The sequence below is a fragment of the Mauremys reevesii genome, linkage group 5 (genome assembly GCF_016161935.1).
Source record: "Mauremys reevesii isolate NIE-2019 linkage group 5, ASM1616193v1, whole genome shotgun sequence".
NCBI lineage: Eukaryota > Metazoa > Chordata > Testudines > Geoemydidae > Mauremys > Mauremys reevesii.
In genome coordinates, this window is record NC_052627.1 from 132,735,897 (window position 1) to 132,761,541 (window position 25,645).

General features: G+C 42.7%; 1 protein-coding gene across 3 annotated transcripts in view; it reads right to left on the bottom strand.

Annotated features, from left to right (window-relative positions):
- The window catches only part of DNAAF9 (dynein axonemal assembly factor 9), a 122,824-nt gene that overhangs the window by 94,443 nt on the left and 2,736 nt on the right, over nucleotides 1-25,645 (bottom strand). For 2 of the 3 annotated variants that reach the window (XM_039540486.1, XM_039540487.1), the window contains exon 2: nucleotides 9,308-9,387. In XM_039540486.1, coding sequence (XP_039396420.1) covers nucleotides 9,308-9,387 — 80 coding nt within the window. Of the gene's footprint in view, nucleotides 1-9,307; nucleotides 9,388-24,578; nucleotides 24,808-25,645 lie in introns of those variants that run through there. The other variant, XM_039540485.1, reaches the window with a different exon arrangement.

Here is a 25,645-nt window from a genome sequence, read left to right on the forward strand (position 1 = left end):
TTTTGTGGTTCTAAGGAAAGGAAGGAGTATGCAACAGAATAAGGACAATGAACATCAAAAAAGCAAGCTTTAACCAATTCAGAGAACAGGTAAGAGGTAAGGTCCCATGGGAAAAAGGAAGTTCAGAAGAGCTGTCAGTTTCTCAAAGGGACAATATTAAATCCACAACTGCCAACTATTCAGACACAAAGGAAAGACAGAAAGAACAATAAGAGGCCAATATCAGGAGCTCTTTAATTACCTGAAATTAAATAAAGGAATCCTAAAAGTGGAGAAACAGAAATTACTAAGGAGGAGTACAAAAGAATAACACTAGCATGAGGGACAAAATCAGAAAGGATACAGTGCAAAATGGCACCAGATGTATAAGGCAATAAGAAAGGGTTCTATAAATAAAGGAGAACAAAAAAAAGACGAAGGAAAGTCTAGGTGCTATACTTAAGGGGAAGGACAGCTAGTAACAGTTGACATTACGGAGTCTGAGGGGTTTAATGCTTGGGGGGAGGGATAGCTCAGTGGTTTGCGCATTAGCCTGCTAAACCTAGGGTTGTGAGTTCAATCCTTGAGAGGGGCCCACTTAGGGAACTGGGGAAAAAATTGGTCCTGCTAGTGAAGGCAGGGGGCTGGACTCAATGACCTTTCAAGGTCCCTTCCACTTCTAGGAGATTGGTATATCTCCAATTATTACCTTATTACCTAATACCTATTTTGTTTCCATCTTCACTAAAAAAGTTAATGGTGACTAGATACTCAACAATTAATATTAACAAGGGAACAAGCCAAAATAGGGAAAGAATAGTTAAAAGACTATTTAGATAAGTTAGATGCATTCAAGTCGACAGGGCCTGATGAATTCATTCTCAGGTACTTAAGGAACTAGCTAAAATAATCTCAGAACCATTAGCAATTCTCTTTGAGAATGCATGGAGGATGGGTGAGGTCCAAAGAACTGCAGAAGGGCAAACAGTATCTATCTTTAAAAAGGGGGACAAAAGGGATGCAAGGAATTACAGACAAGTCAGACTAACTTGGATATTGGAAAGATATGGAACAAATTATTTAACAATTTGTAAACCCCTACTGGGTTACAAGTAATAGTGTATGGATCTGTCAAGAACAAATCATGCCAAACCAACCTAATATCCTTCTTTGACAGGATTACTGGCCAGGACGGGGGGGGGTGGGGGGTGGAGAGGAGAAAGAAGTAGACATGATATATATTGATTTGAATAAAGCTTTTGACACAGTCCCATATGACTTTCTCATAAGCAACCTAGGAAAATGTGGGTGGGTGTACAGCTGGTTGAAAGACTGTACTCAAAGAGCAGTTATCAATGGTTCACTGTCAAACAAATAGGTTTCATCTAGTGGGGTCCCGCAGGAGATCAATCCTGGGTCTGGTACTATTCAATATATTCATTAAATGATGTATAATGGAGTGGAGAGTATGCTTATAAAATGTGAAGGATGATACCAAGCTGAGGGGAGTTACTAGCACCTTGAAGGGCAAGGTTAGAATTCAAAACAACCTCGACAAATTATTGAACTTCATCTTGTTGATGTCAGGCCAGTTCTCCAAAGGCAAGTGCAAAGTACTTCACTTAGGAAGGAAAAATCAAATGCACAACTACAAAATGGGGAACAACTGGCTAGGTGGTAGTACTGCTGAAAAGAATCAGAGCATTATAGTGGATCGCAAACTGAATACAAGTCAACAATACTACAAAGTTGCAAAAAAACAAAACAAAAAAAATAGGCTAATATTCTGGGCTGTATTAACAGGAGTGTCATATGTATGACATGGGAAGTAACTGTCCACTCTACTCAGCAGCAATGAAGCCTCAGTTGAGTACTTAGTTCAATTCCGGGTGCCATATTTTAAGAATAATGTGTTCAAATTGAAGGGAATCCAGAAGAGAGCAACAAAACTTATAAAAGGTTTAGAAAACCTCAATTATGAGGAAAGGTTAAAAAGAACTGGGCATGTTAGCCTTGAGAAAAGATGACTGAGGGGGACCTGATAACAGCCTTCATCTACATTAAAGGCTGTTATAAAGACGGCAGTGATCAATTGTTCTCCATGTCCACTGAAGGCAGGACAAGATATAACGGGCGTCATCTCAGCCATGGAGATTGAAAGAACTCACTCTAAGGGTTATTAAATTCTGGAATAGTCTTCCAAAAGAGGTTGTGGAATCCCCATCACTGGAGGTTTTTAAAAATAGGTTGGGCACCTATCACGTGTTTACTTAGTCCTGCCTCAGCACAGGAGACTGGACTAGCTATACATATGTATATATACACACACACCCACAAATTGTATCCCTTTATCCCAACTCTTCATAAATCACTTCTCTGAAAAATTGAGGGGTAAGATAGATTTATGTAGGTCCACTGAGCATACAATTGTGCACACACTCTGTATGAAGGCGGCTTCAAATTGTAAACTGGGAGGGAGAGGCTAAGGACCAGGTTTTAATACATGATCTAGCCCAGTGGGGGTCCTGGTCATGACTGGCGCCTCTGGGCATTACTGTTATATATAAATATCTTGTTTATTACTCCTGTTATGCCAATTGGTCCCTGTGAGGCTCATTTCAGAGCATCATCTTTAAATTAAGACTGTTACTGTAAATAAGAACTATGCACCTAAATCACTGCTGTGCTGAAAGAAGTTCCCAGGAGCCACTTGCTAATATTCCACTGCCCTCTTCAAGATTTGGGGTGACTTTCCTGGAGCTGGAGTTCACCCTCTTTGGATATTGCCAACTCATTCCTGACAGAGAGAAATTTCTGAAAAGATACACAACTTCCAAGACAGCATATCCCTCTTTAAAAGTTTATCCCAACCTTCTCTTCAGGTTACACAAGAGGAATACTGCAATATACTATCAATAAACACAATTTGTTTTTCGGGTACAAAGTAGAAACATTTCTAGCACAGTGCATTGTAATATAAAAGTTTGTTCTCTCTTTCCTTGGTCATGACTTGAGAAAATAACTTTAAAAAATGTTAATACAAATTAGATCAATGGTTCACAACCAGAGGTCTGTGTACCCCTGCGCATACACAGAAGGCTCCCAAGGGTATGTCAACTTGTCTAGATATTTCCCTAGTTTTACAACACACTACATAAAAAGCACTTGCAAAGTCAGTATATACAAAAATTTCATACAGACAATGACTTGTTTATACTGTTCTATTTAACATGCACTAAAGTGCCCTTCTGTATGTTCCTTGTGACAGTATCAAGGTCAAAGATAAACAAGATAATGACTTAATACTGATCCCTGATGCACTCCACCTTTGCAGACAGTTCCTCTGTTTCACCAGTAGACATTCTAACTATTGATGTTGCACTTATATATGTGGCTTGAAAAAGCCGCACAAAGTTTTGGTACCATTTTCTCCCTCATATCCCACTAGATGACTTCTCTTGAAACTCTATCAGCCTTTTTCCAGACCAATGAACACCACATAAGCAGCACTTCACTGACTTAATCCACACACTGCTCTGCAAGTGAACCCTTTATCTTTCTGCAGCACTGTCAAGTAGCAGGACTTTACACATCTAGCTAAAAACATACAACATTCATTCTAATTAATATGCTCTTGATGGAACTTTCCTAATAAACTGTTACTTAATTCTTCTGCTTTAGACTGCATGATTAAACATTAGCTCACAAGGATTAGACTACAATCCCCGAGGCACCAAAAAGCAGCTGCTGAGGTATGACAGAATTTATCTACAGATAGCCTCACAAAACATTTGGCATGTGAAAGGCTTCTGAGAAAAAGTCACCAAAATATCCAGCACTAAGATTTTAAAAATCAATAGTACAGAAGACCTAGCATGAAGAAAGAAAGAAAAGCATTAAAGACACTACAAGTCTACCCTTTCTAAACCTGGCGTAGATTTTCATTACAACCGATGAAGGAAATGTCTAACATTTATTACCACTGAAAACACTAATCAAATTTATGAAAACCACAACTGCATACATAAAAATAGTGACACTGTAGAGTAATGCTTGTGTCTACAAGTTAAGTGTTCACAGCCACCTCAATTCTTAAAAGGTTAACAGGTTAGCTGAAGTATTTATCAGTGTAAACATAATTATACACAATACTTAAGAGGAACAAGGAGGAAATTCTTGATGTAGTATCCTTAAAATCCAAGCTTGTCATAAATTTGTACTGGCAGCTTTTTTGTTAAAATAAAGAAAATAACCCACTGATTTCTTACAGATGAGAACATTCAGATAAACTAACTATCTATAACATTTAATTAGAACCTAATGAATCAGAATTTCCCCACAGTTAAAATTGTATAGGATCTAGTCACCACTAACATCCGGATGTGCTAATAGACACCGAATCTATTAGGGCAACTATGTGACTTCTGACATAAATAAGAAATTTGAGTTTTCACACAGGTTGTTAGAATAAAATTCAGTCGCTGCCAACAAATCTAGATCTATTAGCAGTAACCAAATGAGAGCTCAGCACAACAATATTCAAGAAAACAAGGACATCCAGGTTGCGTTCAGAGCTGAATCAGAATCTAAACTGGTCATTAATAACAGACACATGACTGCACTAGAAACAGGAACAAGACAGTATAATGGTGTAATAGTCCCATAATAAGCCTACAACACAGAAGTCCCTTTACAACTCTGGCTAAGTATCAGAGGGGTAGCCGTGTTTGCTGCTTTTACAGATCCAGACTAAGAGTCTTGTGGCACCTTATAAACTAACAGATGCATCCGACGAAGTGGGTATTCACCCACGAAAGCTCATGCTCCAAAACATCTGTTAGTCTATAAGGTGCCACAAGACTCTTTGCAACTCTGGCTAAGCATCCCCTGCTGACGATAGCTCATCTCAATTGATTGGACTCTTCCAGTTGGTATGCATACTTCCACCTTTTGATGTTCTCTGTATGCATAAATATCTTCTGTCTGTGTGTTCCATTCTATGCATCTGAAGAAGTGAGCTGTAGCCCACGAAAGCTTATACTGAAATAAATTTGTTAGTCTCTAAGGTGCCACAAGTACTCCTGTTCTTTTAGCAGATACAGGCTAACACGGCTGCTACTCTGAAACCCATCCCCTGAGGGATGATCACCAGGCTGCTGTATTTGGATCCAACTGCTGAACCTCCTGGGTCTGAGTAGTGACTGGTTACTGTTAGCTTTAGGTCACGCCTCGGGGCAGACCCCATGTCTGACATCCCTCTTCACAGAGAGGATCCCACAATCCAGCCTTTAGCCTGTGGTCCTAACGTCTCAGCCCTCCAGAGTCTCTTGTTAGCTACTGCACGCTCCCAGAGTAAGATTCATGCACATAGGCCTTCTTTATTTGTAACCCATTTCTGTGACTACTGTATCCTGTTGACTAATACATACTTTGTTTTGAGATGGCTGAACAGTTTCTCTGCATAGGTTTTCTGGTTACAAAGCACCCAAGAGAGGATTCCTGCAGAGAACCAAGCCAAACCGGCCCTGCTAAAGGAGACACAATGAAATGGGCACTGAAGCCTAGGGACCAAGTCTATGAGTGCCTCAAGTGAAGTGAAGGTCCAGAGTCTATCAGAAGGAAGGGTGCAATCATGATACTAGATAGTACAACGCATAGCATGTTCTGCGGTCCGTGACACACTTAAAGAAAAATATAGGTATCATCACACAGTCTTGGAATTCAAATCCCAGATGGTAGAAATCCAATCTTTTCTCTCCCTCCTCCTCTCCCACTCATCCAAAATCAAAATAGAAGAATCAGAATCTCACATAGTTAAGATTAATTGCTATCTGAGCAGAGCTAATGCACAACAATGGTAACCCAGGACAACAATGCTAACTGATAAGGCTTGCACAATCCTCCTCAATTTTCCAGCTGCTGTTTGGTGTCATCAGGGCAATGTGGTATCCATGCAGATTCCATCTAAATAAATGGCTATAAAGTAGAGAAGCATAAGACAAAAAAAACAAAAAAAACCACACATTAGGAGGAAGAGGAAAAGTGAACTGGAAATGGAGAAAAGAAAAGAAAAAGAGTGCTACCAGCACAACTTTGGAGTATACCTGCTTCCATTTGAAAAAAGAAAAAAAAATACCCCCTTCCAACAAGAGCCGTAGCCAGAGGTCAACTATAGTTAAATGCACCTTACCAAGTGTAAGTTTACCACCCACACCAGCAGACTCCATTGTCTCCACAACATTTCTACTATAGTCTTCAGACATATATTCATCATTTTTTGCCTTTACTATTATACCCCCTTCTGTGGCCCAGCTGTCCAGATTCCAGCATGTACAAAATCACACTGCCTCCCTTCTTTCTTACAAGTAGAGAGGAGTGCAACCACAGCTCTGCCTACTTATTTTGAAATCCAGTTCAGGATAGCTCTCCTTGTGTGCAAAACCTTCCATTTCTTTCCCCTGCACTTGCTGTAGCTTACCTTGCACCTACGCTCACTAAACTCCCACATCCAGGGCTGGCTTCCTTTCTGCCCCTCCACGCAGGCATCTCTTTTGGAGCAAGAGCCTTCTCTTCTACATCTCGTCACCAGGAACAAGCATCTGAAATATCACCTAGCAAAACATCTTTTCTATTTGCCCATATACTGTGTCTTCTCTCACCCTCTGCCATTATTTTTATTTAGCTTTGTAGTTTGCAAATTTGAAAGCTATCCAAAACAAAATGTCATTATACTGAAACTTATTCACAATGGTGTAGACAATAGTACAGTGATTTCAGATATGCAGTAGAGGAAAATAATTCCTCCCACTGTAGGAATTACTGGGTCAAATCTTGTGGCATGTGTTAAGAATGTGGTCAAACTAGACCATACCAGTTTTTACTGCCCTTGTAGCTGTGAATCTAGGTAAAATTTTCAAAATACATGCTGTACAGTTCAATACGTGTCCTCAAAAAACAGCTCAACCTAAGGGTGAATTTCAAGCATTTTTTTTTTAAGTTAAGATCCTAAAAGGAAGAAATTACATAGCCATTTTAAAAATGTAATTTCTGATTAACTAAAATTAGCTAAACCCCAATTATCACTTCTAAGCTGTCAAGAAATCTGAGCTGCAACTTCTGAGAGAACCAGGCAGATTACAACTTCCAGAAAAAACATTATTAGAACAGGAGTTAAACAACATGTACCTGTTCATTCACATCTGTTTATGGTAGTTGTGATGTCATTCACTGCCTGCAAAGAACCCAGCAATTCTACCATTCAAATATCACTGGATCTTAAAGATGCATGTTTTTAAAAATTCAGCTTTAAATATATTTTTAATTGCCACTGAACCCTCTACCACCCACCCTTCTTTTGGAATCTTACTAAGAAGTTTTTAAACTTTAGCACAAATCTGTAGTTCACGCTGATGCAATATCTTTCTGAGAAGGGAGAATATGTCAACTTATATTATGATACTTTATGCCTAAGAAAGTATCTGAACAGGAAAAGATTTATAATGTAGGTCTCTTTAATCTAAGAAACAGAACATAAGATCCAGTGGCTGAAAAAGAAGTTAGAAAAATTCACATTAGAAATAAGGTGCAATTTTTTAAACCGTGGGGTGAATAACTTAAGGAACTGGAGAATTCTCTGTCACTTGAAGAGTATATAAATCAAGACTGGCTCTCTTTCTGAAATATATGGTCTAGCGCAACCAAATTTATGGCCTTGATGCAGGGTGAAATTCTGTGGCCTGTGTTGTGCAGGTCAAAGTAGACGATAATAGTGGTCCCTTCTGTGACCCCAAAACAAAGTATGATGTTTGTGCTTCGTATTAACCAACAATAAATGCCACAATTTTCCATACTGGAAATAATTATGCATGGTATGCTGATTTTCTGTATGGTTTCAAATATTTCACATCAAGATTCCCTTATTCTGACAGATCAATATGTTCACAGTGAACAAAGTAAACTACAGAATGAGACAAACATTACTTGCTGCTTCTAGCAACCGGCATAGCATTTCTTTAAAGCTGCTTCTTTCCTTCTTGCCTTCCGCTGCTGCTTTGAAAGTAAGGACAGCAGCAGGAGTTCAAATTGAAAGCAACAGATGTCAAGGAATACTATGGTGCAAATGGAGGGCTGCTGTGTCAGTTTCATCATTTAAAAACAATCTTTCATTTTTGTCTCTGATGCTAGTCTAAATTGAGTTAAGTAATTTTATTTTTTACTGCATCACTTAAATGCAAAATGTTTTTGAATTTAAAATTAAAATACTGGCACAGTCTCTCATCTTGGAGAAATTCCTTTAGCAAGCGGGCAAAAAGTTGTTTCATCTTGAGCCAAAACTCAAAAGATTTCTTCAACTATTATAATTAATACTGATATTCTACATATGGAAGAAATCCAGAATGTTACCTAATCCACCTTCTGCCAAAGCAGAATTATTACCTCCTGTACATTTATTAAGTTTTCTATCCAGTCTAGTTTTCAAAGTGCCAACTGATCAATGGTCTTCCATCAGTTTCCCTGGCAGACTATTCCACAGCAAGCACACTGTCAGCAAGCTTTCCATTATATCCATTTCTCAATTTAATCCCAGTATTATGAGTTTTAACGTCTCTTGGGGTACACTAAGTAATTCCTCCCCTCTTCAAATATTTGTATATTGCCATTTTCCCTCCTTTGTCATTGCTTAGCCAAGTTTTATATAAAATTTTTAACCTCACAGTCATGCCCTCCAGCTACCCCAATCATTGTTCATGGAATTCCCTCCAATTTGTCAATATCTTGCTAGTAATTACCGGTAGATACTTACAACTGCAACATTACAGGCAGGATCACACCCTAGGCATATAGAATGGGGCTATTACAGTTCTGTAAAATGATGCCTTTGTGTACACACCTCTGTTTTATATTAATTTTTTGTGTGCCATAAGACATTGCAAACTCATGTCTCGTTTATGTGCTACTGACACCATTAAATAATCACTGCTTCCCTGGTTTCTCAGAGGTTGCTTGTCACTAAATCTGTATTTTAAATAATTTACCCTTAAAGCAAAAAAAAAAAAATCCATTGATTTGGGAAAGGTAGCAGATATCCTTTTCTGTCTAAGTTTGTCAGCACAGTAAGGAATTTAGAAAAAAAGATACCAAAATGGAAAAACGTGAACTATTATTACTATCTATGATGCATCTCATTTTGTAGTTTTCGGCCCATGGTTCTAAACTTTACATCCTGCCATATTTCTCTATCCACAATCGTTTTCATGGCTCTTAACGGTCTAGGCCATGCATTTCTTTAACATGTTGTTTACTCACTTTAACAGTTCAGAAAACTAACCTAAAATGCAGAGGATTCCATCAGGTTGAGATTTGCTGCTCTGTGTCAGGATACTTTGGATTTGACGAAGACGGCTGCAACTGCAAGAGAAAGAGAGCCAATCCTTAGAGACAGTGCTTAAAAGGACTCAAGATTGGGCTGACCAAGGGTTGGTCTTCCTTTAAAAAAATATATATATATATTAGGTAAGGACATGAAATTCGACATGAATCCACTTGTGACGGTGTACCCCATTAAGGCTTTATGGAAATATGCTTATGAATGTATATATATTACATAACTGGAATACGTTTTATGCTACATATACCATGTAATATATCTCTGTAAAGGTTGTGATCTACTGAATCTATTCATCTTATTTGTATGCATGTGTCATTGTATTTGAAGTTATGAATATTGGCTGTGTACTTGCTTGATTTCTAAGTAGCCTTAGTAAAGCATTTGGTCAGCTTCTTGAGAAAGGAATGTGCAAATTAAGTGCCCAATCAAGAAACACGTAAAGGACAATGAATCTTGGAAAGCTCCAATCCACATAAGTCTACCTGAGCACATTCAGGGTAGCATGTCAACATGTTCTCTGTATGTATAAATATCTCCTGTCTGTGTGTTCCATTCTATGCATCTGAAGAAGTGAGCTGCAGCTCACGAAAGCTCATGCTAAAATAAATTTGTTAGTCTTTAAGGTGCCACACGTACTCCTGTTCTTTTTGCAGATACAGACTAACACGGCTGCTACTCTGAAACCTGTAAAAACTGAGTCATGCATGGACATGCGACTTGCCCAGGTGACTCCAAAACTCCATCTTGGAGCTGGACTTTGCATAGGACAGAGGAGGGGGTCTCCACTCACAAGAGAAAGTCTATTTAAACCCCTGGGAGACCCCTCCATTTTGTCGTCAGCTGGCTAAAGAGAAAGCCTCTCTACCCCCAAGGATACCTGAAAGAAACAGGAACAAAGTACACTAATTACTGGGGGTGTGAGTGATTGCTAGACCCAGACTAGAAGGAGACTAGTCTGTAAAAGGAAGCTTACTGGAACACCTTTGAGGGTGAGATTTTATTTGTATTCAGGTTTATTACTGTATTAGACAGACTTGCATGTTCTATTTTATTTTGCTTGATAATTCACTTTGTTCTGTCTGTTACTAGTTGGAACCACTTAAATCCTACTTTCTGTATTTAATAAAATCACTTTTTACTCATTTAACCCAGAGTATGTATTAATACCTGGTGGGGGCGGGAGGCAAACAGCTGTGCATCTCTATCAGTGTTATAGAGGGCGGACAATTTATGAGTTTTACCCTGTATAAAGCTTATACAGGGTAAAACGGATTTATTTGGGGTTTGGACCCCATTGGGAGTTGGGCATCTGAGTATTAAAGACTGGAACACTTCTCAAGTTGCTTTCAGTTAAGTCTGCAGCTTTGGGGCATGTGATTCAGACCCTGGGTCTGTGTTGGAGCAGACTGGCATGTCTGGCTCAGCAAGACAGGGTGCTGGAGTCTCAAGCTGGCAGGGAAAGCAGGAGCAGAAGTAGTCTTGGCACATCAGTTGGCAGTTCCCAAGGGGGTTTCTGTGATCCAACCTGTCACACCCCTCATTTCTTTTAAGTTTAAAGCTCTCTTATATCAAACAAAACAAAAAGTGAACTCCAGTCCCCATAATTTTATTTCTATGTTTTTTACACATACTCATTGTTATAGGGTTGTTTTGCTGATAAAGAAATAGATTTGAGTTTCAAAATATCAAAGGGATGATTATAAAGAAAGGTAATAGGAAAAGGAGAATAAAAACTATTGATGACACCCCTGACACGGTCTTCTGATTTTTACACGTTTAGATCCAATAGCTAATTTATTCCCCAGGGCAAAAATTATTTCACTCCTTGTTCAGGAAAAATTCACATTTAACTTTAGTAAGCTCTTCCTTTTAAAGAGTTGGCAACAATACAAGGAACTGAAATTATGTATTAGCTGAATGTAGATTTTTAGAGTCAAAAGGATTATAGACAGAAACACCATCAGAAATCAAGAACACTGTCACAAACACAAAGCACAGTTTATTTCTCCATGTTCAAATGACAATAAATGCCTTCAATAAAAGGAAAACTTTTAATATTAAACAAAAAGAAATATATGCCTCCTCTTATTTACTTCTATAGTGCTATCATTCATGTAGCAACTACTCATTAAAGCAGAGGTGGTCAAACTACAGCCCATGGGCCACATCTGGCCCGCAGGACCCTCCTGCCCGGCCCCTGAGCTCCTGGCCCAGGACGCTACCCCCTGACCCCTCTGCTGCTGTTTCCCCTTCCCCACAGCCTCAGCTCACTCCGCCACCAGTGCAATGCTCTGGGCGGCAGGGCTGCGAGCTTCTGGGGCAGCGCAGCTGCAGAGCCCAGCCTAATCTGGTGCTCTGTGCTGCGCGGTGGTGACGGCGTGGCTGGCTCCAGCCGAGCAGCGCAGCTGTAGCGCTGCCAGCCACCAGTGCTCCAGGCAGCATGGTAAGGGGGCAGGGAGCGGGGGTGGGGGTTGGATAGAGGGCAGGGGAGTTCGGAGTGCTGGTCAAGGGGCAGGGGTGTGGACAGAGGTTGGGGCAGTAAGATGGTGGGGAACTGGGGGGTTGAATGAGGGCAGAGGTTCGGGGGGCAATCAGGAATGAGAGGCGGGGTTGGATGGAGTGGCAGGGGGAAGTTAGGGACAGGGGTCCCGGAGGCAGCCAGGGGACAAGGAGAAGGGGTGGTTAGATGGGGCAAGGGTCCCCAGGGGGCAGTCAGGAATGAGAGGAGGGATTGGATGGGGCAGCAGGGGACAGGGAGCTGGGGGGGGGGTGGATGGGGCAGGGGTCCCAGGGGGGCCGTCAGGGAACGGGGGGGTTGGGTGGGGCAGGAGTGCCGGGGAGGGGGCGAGGCAGATGGGGGGGAGGACTGGGCCACGACCCCCTCCCCTAACCAGCCCTCCATACAATTTCCAAAACCTGATGCAGCCTTCAGGCCAAAAAGTTTGCCCACACCTGCATTAAAGTTTTCCCTGAACTGATGTGAGTGGCTAGAGTCTGACAAGTATAAGTTACTAATATTTAAGGACAGATGTGATTGCTTTCACTGACCAAAAAAATACAAAACTATTAGTACTATTTTCAAGTGCTTAGTAGCTGAAGTGGACTCCTTAGCCATATTAAATCTGGCTTAAGTTATAAAAATGTGTTTCTCCCAAGACGTACCTTTCAGGAAGGGGGAAGAAAAAAAAAAAAGTGTTCACCGACTATACCTCAAGAAAGTACCTGCTTACAAAGCTGCACACAGAGAAAATAAGTATTTCTCCTAACAATTAAACAGCTACGTTATGACAATAGTTTTACAAACCATCAAGAACCATAGTGATCCGAGTCACCTCCTTTCCCCCCAAAACTGCTGTCTGCAACTTTGGAATTTTACTACCATGGCAACACTGGTAGGCAACTTATTGTCTTCCTGTTTACCTAGCATCAGTGCAGTTCCAACAGCACTAGCAACAGTAGGAGGGTTAGCATAGATCAGCTAGCAGCATTTTTCAATCATGTCATCTAGACCTGTTCTGAGCAGAATTAGTCAATGTTGGTAAAAATATCTGCAGCAGCTCTACACTAGCATCCCTACCACTGCTAAAGTCTGAAAAGATTTGGATAGTTTATCTTAAAAAGGAGAAAAAGAAGAAGGGACATGGTAAAAGTATAGTGAATAGCACAGACAAGGTAGATTATGAATGAAGGCTGATCTACACTACACAGTTACATCGACCTAATTATGTCAGTGTGTACACTACAGCGTTGCTCCCACCAATGTAAATGCCCTATTACACCGAAATAAGCCCTACGCCTCTTGTGGAGGTGCAGTTATGTTGGTGTGGTTAGGGAGACAAAGGGTATGTCTACACTTGCAGAGTTTCTGTGCTGCGAGTTTCACCGGTGGTGATAGGGAACCGGTGAAAGTAATTCACTGGTTTGTGCAGGGCTTTGGAGCTGTGCTCCGGCTCCGCTCCAGCTCCAGGCAAAAACCTTCAGCTCCACTGCTCCAGAGCTGCTCCGCACTCCAGCTCTGGGCTCCGCTCCAAAGCCCTGGGTTTGTGTACTCACTTAATTCCTAAGTCGTCAGAGTGTTTACATTAGCAGCACTTCCATCGCAGCGCTCTAGGGCAGCTATTCCACAGTGCAGCGCTCTCCATTTTGACGATGGGTCTTGTGGAAAGGGTGATCGTGGGGCATCCTGGATCCCTGCACAGCCTCTTCTCCCCAACCACTGATAAGCTCCAGCAGCTCAGGATTGCTCCAAGCAGGGGTCCATTTGCTCTGTGAAGCAGGCATTGTCACCTGGCCAGATAAGTGAGCACTTGCCAAGAGAACTGGAAGGGGAGTTTCAAAGGTCCGCGGGCTTTACAGGGGGAGGGGTGGATGTCTGTTTACCTGGCATCAGAGCAGGAGAGCTGCTAGCCAGAGTGGTCACCTAGGCAGTGTGGGATATCCTCCGGAGGCTGAAAGTTGTGTAAACTGGAAGAACATGTCTTCACTTGCACATCGTCGCAAAAGCATCACCGGTAAGAGCTGCATGCCTCTCGTGGAGGTGGGGTTTTTTTTGCGGTGAAACTTCTGAGTTTCACCGCAAAGAGTCATTGGCAAGTGTAGACGCTCCCGTGGTTTTTGCACAAAAAAGGGACTTTTTCCACTTTAAATGGCAAGTGTAGACCTGCCCTCAGTGTCTGTATAGACACTGCACTGCTGGCTGTCTTCTCAACTTCAGGGCAAGAGCTGTGAAACTGACAAGAAAGCAGGGAGTTAGAGTGCAGCTGCCCCTCACTGGGGCCAGAAGCCTGGGCAGCTCTGGGGGGAGGGGGGGGAAATGCCAGGCTGTCTTGTCAATTTCAGGGCTAAGAGCAGTGGGGGAAGCCACCTGAGGCTTCTCGCCTCCCTCTTCCCAGCCGGAAGCAGGGGGAAAGCTGTCCAGAGATTCTTGGCCCTGCTGCCCCACTCTGGGCCAGGTAGCAGCTGTCTTGTCTTGCTGGAGATGGGGACCTCAGAAATTGTAGCTGTGAACTCTCACACGTTACTTAAGAGCTGTTGAATATTAAAAGATTCCATTTCTCCCAAAAGGAGACTCAAAATCACTTTACCTTCAAATGCTCAACTTCTGTTCTCTTGAGTCTTGTAATATCATAATGTAACTAGTTCTCCAGTTACCAGAATATTCCATGCCAAACTAAACTGGAGTTTCTAATTAAAAAAACACACTTCAGAAGAAAACCTTTCAGGCATTCATTACATCATAAAGACGCCAAAAAAAAAAAAAAAAGGCCACAAACCTAGTTTTTTTTTCCATTTGCATGTCACCTTCAAAGAAATTATGGTTCACCAGTTTTGATACTGGAAATGTTATGCTCATATGTCTATCTCTGAATGAATACTTTTAACGTTTTAGAAAAAAAGTTATTTAATGAGAATACCAAAGCTCTTGTAATGTCTACTACAGAACAAGTTATAGATCCACTGAGACATTGGTGACTGGAGAAAGGGACATTGCTACTGAGCAGAATCACCAGAAGACAATATAATTGAGAACTGTCAGTTTTTCAGAATATCTGCTCACCTCTCCATCCATCTCTGCATCTGTTAAGCATTTTGGGGCACATTTGGATTGATTTAGTCTGACTGAAACTTGGCCTGAGCCAAGTAGTTAAGCCGACCTAACTCCTGCTGTAGACAACACTAGGTCAACAGAAGAATTCTTCCGTTGATTTAGCTACCACCGCATGGGGAGGTGAACTAACTACAGCCACTGGAGAGCTCCTCCTCTCACTGTAATGAGTGTCTACACTGAAGTGCTACGGTAGGACTACTGAAACCAAATGCCAGTGCAGCATTTCTAGTGAAGACATAGCCCAAGTAATAGGCAAGGTGCTGAAAAGGTCAAATAGACTGGTAAACATTTGTCAATATCTAAAGGCATATGCAAGAGTGATAGGTCTGACAAGTTAGCAATTGTTAATACAACTACTACTGCGTTCTTGCAGTTTTCCTTACAGAAAAGCAACATTTTAATTTTGGACAAATGTGTGTGGTTTTATATATGAGGACTAAACATACAAAGTTAATGCCACAGTATTTTGTTTAATTTAATAAAGTCCTGATACCCACCCCCACATTGTGGGAAAAACCGCCACCTTCCTTATTACTCTTAATTGCATCCTGTATTCCTACATCTAATTTATTCGGTGCACTACACACAGACTTCCTTTTCCTGTTGTTTCCCAGTCTGATATTACTGATGAAACGGGCAGAAATAGAGTGCCATTAAAATGGATTCCCTGTTGAGGGTTGTAGACTAGTTTGCCATATGTCTGAGCCATAACCACAGCTGTGGTAAGTGGGTAAACGATATTATTCAGCAGATGTAACGGATGTAGTTCCATTGCTGTACTGAAGTGTTGCTTTGCGTATGCTTTGTTTCACATTGGCAAACGTTACACTCCTCCCACAGAAATGTTTGAGAATGCCTAACACATGGTGAAGCTTAATTTCATAGATGTCAGTGAACTGAAGAAACCAAAAGATCCACAGCACAATTATTCAAAAACTGCAAGCAACTAAAAGATTTCTCTTCAGGAGCTTAAACAGATATTTGCTGTCAGTCTGGGAATAAGAGGTTTGTTAAATGATGTGTTTCCTACTCACACACTGCACAACAACCATTTTTAAAAACTGAGTCCAAAGGGCTCTCCTATTGTTTTTAAAACAAACGTCACTCCTCAGCAGTTGCCAACAAAATGTATCCTGGCCTGCTGTTATTGCCATTGTAGCCATAGTCCTGACTCAAATATAAATAGCCAATTATGTTAAATCTGTACGAATTGTTGGCAATTTTGCAATACTGACAAATGTTCACTTGGGAATAAAACATGAAAAATAAACTCATTTTCAGACAGACTAGCAAGTAGCAGTGGTCTGGATATATACCACTGTTCTAACCTCAAACAATGGCCGTTTCAAACTCAGCAGTGAGGATAAAAATTGATGATTTTTATATGGATTCTTGTTTAAGTTTTTTATATGTACACACATTTAGTTTTAAAAATAAACCTATTTAAAATTTAAAGATATGACAACATTTATATGAGGCCTAAACTTCTTATAAAATGTAAAGTCATGTAAATTAAATAACAAAAATATTCAATCAGTACATGTTGACTGCTGAAATTTAAAAGAAAGTCAAACCAGTAAACTAGAATTCACTAGCTAAACACCTGGAATCAGAATTTGTGGATGTACCCAGTCAGTTTTTGGACAGCAATAGTCACTTCTGCAGTGTCAAGAGAATATATTGGCAGAGGAGGGATAGCTCAGTGGCTTGAGCATTGCCCTGCTAAACCCTTCAATCCTTAAGGGGGCCACTTAGGGATCTGGGGCAAAATCAGTACTTGGTCCTGCTAGTGAAGGCAGGGGGCTGGACTCCATGACCCTTCAGGGTCCCTTCCAGCTCTACGAGATAGGTATATCTCCATTAATTTATTTTAATGTATTTATTTTCCTCATTTCAGTTTATTCAAATTAGTTCAGTTCAAAGACTAGTTCAAGAAACTGATTGGGGTTGAAAAAGCAGGAAAGCATGTTTTCTTTTTCCAATGTATGAATAAAAACTAGGGGTGAGAGGATGAGATCTACTAGTTCTAAAAACTTAAAGGTGACTGATCAGAAATTCACTACTTCCCTCCTTGGTTTAAAAAGGGAGTTAGTTTTAAATGCAAAAAAGCATGTTTTGATTAAAAAAATCCATATATATCCAGAACATTTAAGGCAATTGTACCTAACTAATTAAAAACAATTCTAAAATGATACTTGTGTATTTTTCACTGCATTCCAATGTCCATTCAAATGCAGCTTGACAAGAAGTATAAGTAAAAAATGTATCAGCTAATAAATAGAAAATGTTGAATGATGCATTTCTTAACATAGTAAAACATGCAAAGACCTTAATAAATCTATGTTAAGCTATAATTGCTTAAATAAATAGTCTATCCTCCTGGTTAGGAAAACATCAAATTTTCTGCAAAGCTATATTTACTTGCAAATCGATAGGTTTTAATGGTTACCAATCAATGAGAATTAACCTTTAAGAAAAATACTAAAAAAGTACAAATGTAAACAAGATTAAAATAAATTAGGTAATTCATTTTGATTTAAATCAATCCACCCTGGGACTCAGTAATCAAAGTTTTTGGTTTTCAGAGTTACAAGGGCCTGACCATGAAAGAGCCAAATACCCTCAAAACTCACCAACTTCAAAAGGAGTTGTAAGTATTCAGCTTCTCTCAGGCTCATGCTGCACCTTTGTGAGTGAAAAAGTAAATGGCAATATTTTCTCTGAACTTTGTATATAGTTTATTTTCCTAATGAGCTCCAAAAAAAATAATAATAATAATAATAATTCTGCCTGTCACACAAAGCAGATGAAATTGAACTTTCCAGCTTTAATACATTACTCGCCACATTAAGAGTTCAGTATCCAATGTCTTACTCATTCTGCAGAGCTGCTTTTGAGAGCTGCTGGAAGCGGCGGCCAGTACATCCCTCAGCCTGCACCGCTTCCCGTAGCCCCCATTGGCCTGGAGCAGCGAACCGTGGCCACTGGGAGCCGCGATCAGCCGAACCTGCAGACATGGCAGGTAAACAAACCGGCCTAGCCTGCCTGGGGCTTTCCCTGAACAAGCAGCGGAACAAGTTTGGAAACCACAGTTTTAGAGGACCACATTCCATTCATTTTTTTGCTTTTTGTGTTCATGAGATTTAAGTCTGTTAGATTCATATTTTCCTTGCACTTCGTAATATTTGCTACTCCAGCTCTGTCTATACCACCTATTCCAAGTGTTTAATGAAGTTTTGAGCTCAAAAAAAAAAAAAAGTTGCTTGGGGCTCCCTCGGCAATTTAGCACATCTGACCACCACTACTGTTCTAAGAGTAAATACACCAGCACTCAGAATTCTGTTTTACAATAGACCTACAGGGTTGGAAGGGCCTACCTCAAAATGGCATCTAGCCCAGTAGCTCTCGACCCTGGTTACGACAAAGTCTCCTGGGGGTATGTCAACTCATCTAGATCAGAATTTCTCAACATGGGGGTTGTGAGGCCCCAGGGGGAGGAGGGGGTCACAGGATGGGTTTAGAAGGGTCACAATTGCAGAGCTGGCATTAAGAGGGCGGTAAGCAGGGCAACTACCTGGGGCCCCACACCACAGGGGGCCCCATGAGGTGGGCAGCGGGGCTCGGGCCTCAGTCTCCTGAAAGGGGTACAGTAGTCTGGAAAGGCTGAGAACCACTGATTTAGCACATCCCCCCATGCTGAGGTCATGTTTGTGTACTTGCATTTACACTAGACAGCTTTGCTTCTCTAAATCACCAGAAGAGCAGCAGCTGTAACCATTGAACCTGGAGCACAAACAGAGCTCAGGCCTGGCTTTCCCATTTAGATATGTGGGTAAAATTCTTTTGAGCCCTGTCTACACCACAGCTTCTACCGCTAATACCATCGATAGAGATGCACTCATGGTGAATTACAGTTGAAGTTTGTTAGTATATGTAAGGCCATAGCCTCTCAGCTGTAGAAGCAGGGACTTAGGAAAATCTCCCATATTGCAACCCCACACTGTCAAAGAATTCTCAGAGTCAGTTTAGCAGCCACATAATTCCTGACAACACAGTGACTACCAAAACAAATGCCTCCATCAAAAGTCTGTTTATCACTTTTGATATCCGAAGTACTGATAAAGGATGACATCTGGCTGCTTAAAGAATGGAATGTCCCCCACTCCCAACCTTCTCCTTAACTGGGGCCCAGAGGACACAAGAGTGTCAATGCCTGTAGGTTAGGATTAGGTTGCACCATCTGGTCCAAAACTACCCACATTAGTAGGACGTGGTACATCTGCAGACCTAAAAGCAACTGAGTTATTACTTTGAGGACTTTGGCCCAATGTTAGTGGCAGTTTGCCCATGCAAAAGCTGCACTTGCTGTTAGCAAAGTCATTGTTATTGCTTTGTGAAGGTGGACTACAGATATCGAATACAGTGTCCAGCACATGTGTTGGGCGTGGGCAAATCAAGAGTTGGAGCTACTAATACAAATGTCAGGCAGACATATTCTAACAGGTGCTTGTTTTTACTACAATCAAGAATCTCAATAATAATGGAAGGATTTAAGTACACGTGAAGCTTTTCCCCAGGTGCAGATAACAAGAAAGCATATGCCAAGTGAGTATTACAACCAGAAAGGTTGCTCTTCTACCGTGAGTGTCTACACTGAAGTGCTACGGTAGGACTACTGAAACCAATTTACAGAGCAGCCACTGGCCAAGCAAAACAAATTATTCTTATAGTTTGTACACAGGGAATGTAAAATATTATTTCTCTCACACACACAAATGTTGTTTCTGCAGTGATTCTTGGTGAAGTTTCTCTTGCTCCTAGGATAATTAAATCAGTCAGTGATTACAGAGACAAAGCCATGTCTTTATCTGTTACAACAGCAAACGTCAAATGGCAATGGCAAATGACTTCTGAAGGCTGAACAGTAGCGTAGATGTCATTTGAAGCAAAATAAATAGCAACTAAGTTTGTGATGCTACTTCTACAGTTTGGGCAATGTACTATATTTGTGAATGGTCACTGAACACAAAGGGATAGCACCTTTCAACAGCCCAGCACTGTTGTTCTGAACAAATGCAGTATTGGCTTATATGCATGCTTTTTCATCATGTACCAAAACAATGCATTCTTTACATTAAACTTTTTTTCTTACATAAACGGGTGATAATTAAGGGAAGATACAATATACTAAAGCAGGGATAATCTATTTTTTGTCAAGGTCCAAATTTCTTGGTCAAGGTATAGTCAAGGTCCAGATTCCAGAGAAGAAAATAAAAAAAAAGATAAAAGATTTTGGGGTCCATTCAAAAGCATCTGGCAGTCTAGATTTGGCCCACTGTCTGCCTATTAACTACCCCAGTATTAAACCCTGAGCATAATTATACTAATGAAGGGAAGGTGCGAGATGGAGACAAAGCTGTGGAAAGGAAGCACACTGAAGAAATGGATTAAGAAAATAATGTGGATCATTCAAAAAAAATCGCCACTTATCTGAACATCTGTTAATATATGGGTTCAATACCTTTCACTAAACTCACGGAGCTCTCTTGCTGGTACTCAGCCAGTGGTCCAACAGTAGATTGCCAGCTGAAAAAAATGCAGATCTCTCTGGCTCCTCCTACTGCAGCCCCCAAACACCAATCAATACTCTCATTCTGATGAACCATGTGTCATTTGCTAGCAGAAGTATCATCCAATGAACCAAGACTGTTTTTGCCAACTGATGCATAGAAAAACCAGAGTGGAGGGCCGCATGTGTGGGTGAATTGGACCAAGAGGAGAGGGTATGTGGGTGGGTAGTGTCCAGGTGAAGGTGGTTGGGACTCGGGGGGGGGGGGGAAATAGAGCTCAGCAGGGGTCTCTGGGGGGTCCAAATGCTAGGGGAGTGGAGTAGGGATCCAGCTGCAGCTGTTTGGGGCTTGGTGGGGTGGGGATGCAGGTGGCTCACCAGGGTGGTCCAGGTGCAGGGGGAGTGGGGCTCATCGGAGGGGTTCTGAGTGCAGGGGGGGATGAGACTCCGTGGGAGGGTCTGGGTATGAAGGCATCTGGATGCACGGGGGTTGGGCAGATGGGGGAGTAGCTTCCTGTACAGTGATCCCTCCCCCTGCAGCTGAGGAGCGATGGGTGCAGGAAGCAGGGGGAAGTTTGCAGAGCTTCCTGCAGCTGGGAGAGAAATCGGGGAGAGGTTGTCTGATCCAGCCCCAGATGCCGTGCAGGGGAAGAGGAAGTCCCACCCTCCCCAGCACAGCCAGGAATAGCAGCTGAGACTGGCACAGAGTAGGAGCCATGAGCTGGGTCTTCCTCAGTCCCACCCCATGCCCCCCAGTGATTTACCTCTCTGCTGGCTGCCCTGGGCACCCAAAACACACTGCTGGGGAGGGTCGCAGGACCGCTCTTGTGGCTTCCCTTTGTTTCCCCACCAGAAAGTCATTTTTCTACAGGTAAACAAAGAAATCTGCAGGGGACATAAATTCTACACGTATGCAGTGGCGCAGAATTCCCCCAGAACTAACTACCCCAGTATAGTTAAGGCAATTAACCCAAAAAAAAAAAAAACACCACACCTTTTGTGGACACAATAATACCTGTATGAAATTGCTTATAGAGATGTATAGTTTATTCTCCCTCCATATGGGAATAAGCTATATCTGGGCAAGCAGCAAAGAATCCTGTGGCACCTTATAGACTAACAGATGTTTTGCAGCATCCGAAGAAATGGGTATTCACCCACGAAAGCTCATGCTGCAAAACATCTGTTAGTCTATAGACTAACACGGCTACCCCTCTGATACTATATCTGGGCAAGGCACCTTTATACCAGTATAACAGCATGCACACTGTGAGTTGTACCAGTGCAACACTTTCAGTTAAAACAAAACACCTCTAACCAAGCACTAGTACAAAATACTGCACATAGACCAGGCCTTAGCTGAAAACAAACATATCCACTACCATGCTTCCCTCCTGCCTGAACGTTCTACATCTTTGGAAGACGTGCTCAACTAATTTTGTTAGTCCACAGGACAATGGTTTCAAATACTTTTGAGAGGCAACCCACTTGAAAAGTCATAAAACTTTTCGAAGTGAAAAACACCCCTTTCAATGTGTTTTCAAAATGAGAGTGTCATATGCAACATATATATTGTCCTCCATAATATACATAAAGAACAGCACAATTATACCAATGCACAATGTAAACCTTCAGCAGGAATATGTCCTCAGCATCAAGAAATTTGGAGACAATTCCCTTAACCCCTCTACTCTCAACACACAGCCTCAGAAAAATTCCTGCAAAAACACGTCAGTGTGCGCCTCAATGAATATTCAAAAGGTACTATATGAAGGGCACTGAACATGAGGATTTTCCACTGAACGCCTATCTAAGATTCCCATATAAGAAAGCTATGAGACCTATTTAGAATTTTGCTTTAATAGTACCTCTATCTCTCGTCTAAATATTTCACCTGTCAATGGAACACCATGACAGCTTATTGAAGATCAAAATGGAAGCACTTTAATAGACAGTGACTTTACATTTTTCCTACCTCTGAAGTAGTAACTTGTATTACAAAGTACAAATCACCAGTGTTATCCTTGTGTGTAAAATAAAGTATATAGCTCTGCAATGGTTACACAAGGGTGGAGAGATATTTATAATTCTATAACAAATAAATTTAACTTCTATTGTTAGCTGAGATTATTTTTTACCCAATGTTATCTTTCATATTTATGTGAAAACACATGCATTTTTTTAAATTAAATCTCGTTCTATCCTTCACAAAAGCAAAATCTCATTAAGAACCAAGCAATACATCAATTTTTGAAACGACACACTTCTTGGAAGACTTCTTTTAGCAGTTAAGTGTTCAGTAAGTTTTATTCGAGACAATTTAAGATTATTTATTCCCTTTTCCTGATACAGTGCCCAGGATTTCAGTTATGAATGCCAATTTCCCAAGCACCCTACAGAAGTCCAGAAATTCTGAAGCACATGGAAGAGATCCAAGAAAAGTTATCTTGGGATGTTTCTCCATGATGACATACTCTAATAATTTTCCATTTGAGTTTAGGGGAGCAGAACTGTTTTGTTTTATTTTTAAGTCACTTCTATTAACTACCCCAATTCTTATTGGCAGTCTGGGAGTATTCATTGCAAACAGACTTTTTTCCTCCCCATTTGAATTGAAACAGTTACAGTGCATGAAGTGAAACGGAATGCCAAAAAAAAAAAAAAATTAGCAGATGACATTTGGCATGTTAGTGGGAGGAGTTACAGATGCTGGCTGGATATGCTAGGGGAGCTCAAGACTCACAGATGTTTCTAAGGAATCAGAAATTCTCCAGGCAGCCCTGAAACAGGATCACATATTCCAAGGTCACTTGTTCCCCTGAGCAGAGAAGCTTGAACAGAAACCATTTTCTCTTTTAGTAAATGAAAATTAAACCATATGGACTCAAAAGAACACCATGTTATTTCAAAATTTACAATATATACTTTCCATTTTCAAACAAAAATGAAGCAGTATTAATTTTAAAACATCAACACCAACAGCTGAAGGACAAGCAGTTTCAAAGAATAAGATTCCCCTTTCTCCTCCCCATATCTCATGCCTAATTCAATTTCCCACTACACCAGGAAGAAGAATTTAACCTTCACACAACAGTTTTCTTAATACACTGCAAACAAACAGAAAGACCACCATTCTCTGAGCTAGCCTTGGAGGATTTAACACACAGGCATATACCCTTAAAGACCAACAGTCCTCTTTTTGGCTACTTTACGCATTTGTTTAGAAAAAGAGGAAGACGTTACAAAAAAATACACATTTAGCCATTTTAAATTTTCACATCTCTGCAAAACATTTTGTGGTAGCATTTTGGACGTGGCATATGCTAGATGCCTGTTACTCTATTATCTACTTTATGCAGTTAACTACTGCCATATATTGCATTTTTAATTATTCAGGGCCTCAGGCACCTCATCCTGTTCATGGTGCTTTATAATCAAACACTTTATAATAATAGCCCTGTTTTAACACACCCACGTGCTCTCTCTCAGCCAGGCAACTGGAATCGGGAAAGAAAAATGGGCAGAGCCCTAGCAACCCAACAACAGCAGGTCGCCAACCTAATGCCTACAAAGCCAGGGGAACCACCACCCCTCCCCAGCGCACACCCATGTTCTCGCTGTCCGCACCCCATTTCAACCCCCCACCATGCCCACCACCCTTCTCGCCCATCCCGCTATACCAACCCCAAGGCCCCCCCTTCTCACAGGCCACCCTGTCCTCCTAATCCCCTCCCCCAACCCCACACCCCAAGCCCCTACGACATCCCCTCATTCCACCTAACCACCCCAGGCCTATAATGGCCCCACCAGTCCCACCTAACCACCCCACTCCACAGGCCCCAGGGTCCTTCCCCCCATGCCTCTGCCCCCACCCGGTTCCTGCCCCTATGCCTCTGCCCCCCGGTCCTCCCACGCCACCGCCCCACGCCCCGCATCCGCCCGAGGCAGATGCCCCTCCCCGAACCCCCCAACACCCCTGCCCCGCCCCCTCAGCGCCCCACCCCCACGGCTCAGACCCCAGGCGAGGCCGTTACCTCACGACGGACTCGGCGCCGCCGCGGGGCCTGGAGCGGCCCCTCCGCAGAGCGGCGGAGGGCGGGGGAAGCAGCAGCGACGGCCTGGGCGCCAGAGCCATTGTGCGCGCGGGGAGGGTGCGGAGCGCAGGGGGCGCTGCGCGGAGCCGGGCTGGGGCCGCCTCGCCCCAGGAGTCTGGGAGGGGGCGGGGCGAGAGTCGGACCGCACCACCCCGCCCGCTCGGGGGAGGGGATCGCACGCCTGCTCTCCGCGCGCAGCCCGGATTGAGGAGACCCGGACCAGGAACGAGGTCTCCCCGATACCGCCACCGCCTCCTCCCCGGCGCGGCGCAGCCCTGCCCTGCGGAGTAACCGAGACACGTACACCCCCGCTACTGACAATGGTACCGCCCGGCAACAGCCAGGGTGAGGGGGACACACAAACCTGGCAGCCCCCCCCCGCCCCCCAAAACACCCCCTAGCCCCGCCCCCGTCACCTCCCTCAGCCCCCCAAAACACCCCCAGCTCCCCATCATCTCCTTCAGCCCCAAAACACCCCTAGCCCTGCCCCCGTCACCTCCTCAGCCCCCAAAACACCCCAGCTCCCCATCATCTCCTTCAGCCCCCAAAACACCCCCATTGCCCTGCCCCAGCTCCCGTCACCCCCTCCGCCCCCAAAACACCCCCATTCCCTGCCCTCTCACTTCCTCAGCCCCTGCAAAACCCCTAGCCCCGCCCCAGCTCCCGTCACCTCCTCAGCCCCCAAAACACCCCCAGCTCCCCATCGTCTCCTTCAGCCCCCAAAACACCCCTTAGCCCTGCCCCATCACCTCCTCAGCCCCCAAAACACCCTCATTGCCCTGCCGCCCATCACCTCCCACAGCCCCCCGCAAAATCCCATGGCCCTGCCCCAGCTCCCCGTCACTGCCCTCAGCCCCTCAAAACACCCCCCAGCTCCCCATCACCTCCCTCAGCCCCACCCCCAGCATCCGCCAAAACACCCCCAGCCCTGCCACCAGACTCCCAGCACCTCCCTCAGCTCCACCCCCCCAGCACCCCAATCCTCTCCCCAGCTCCCCAAAACACCC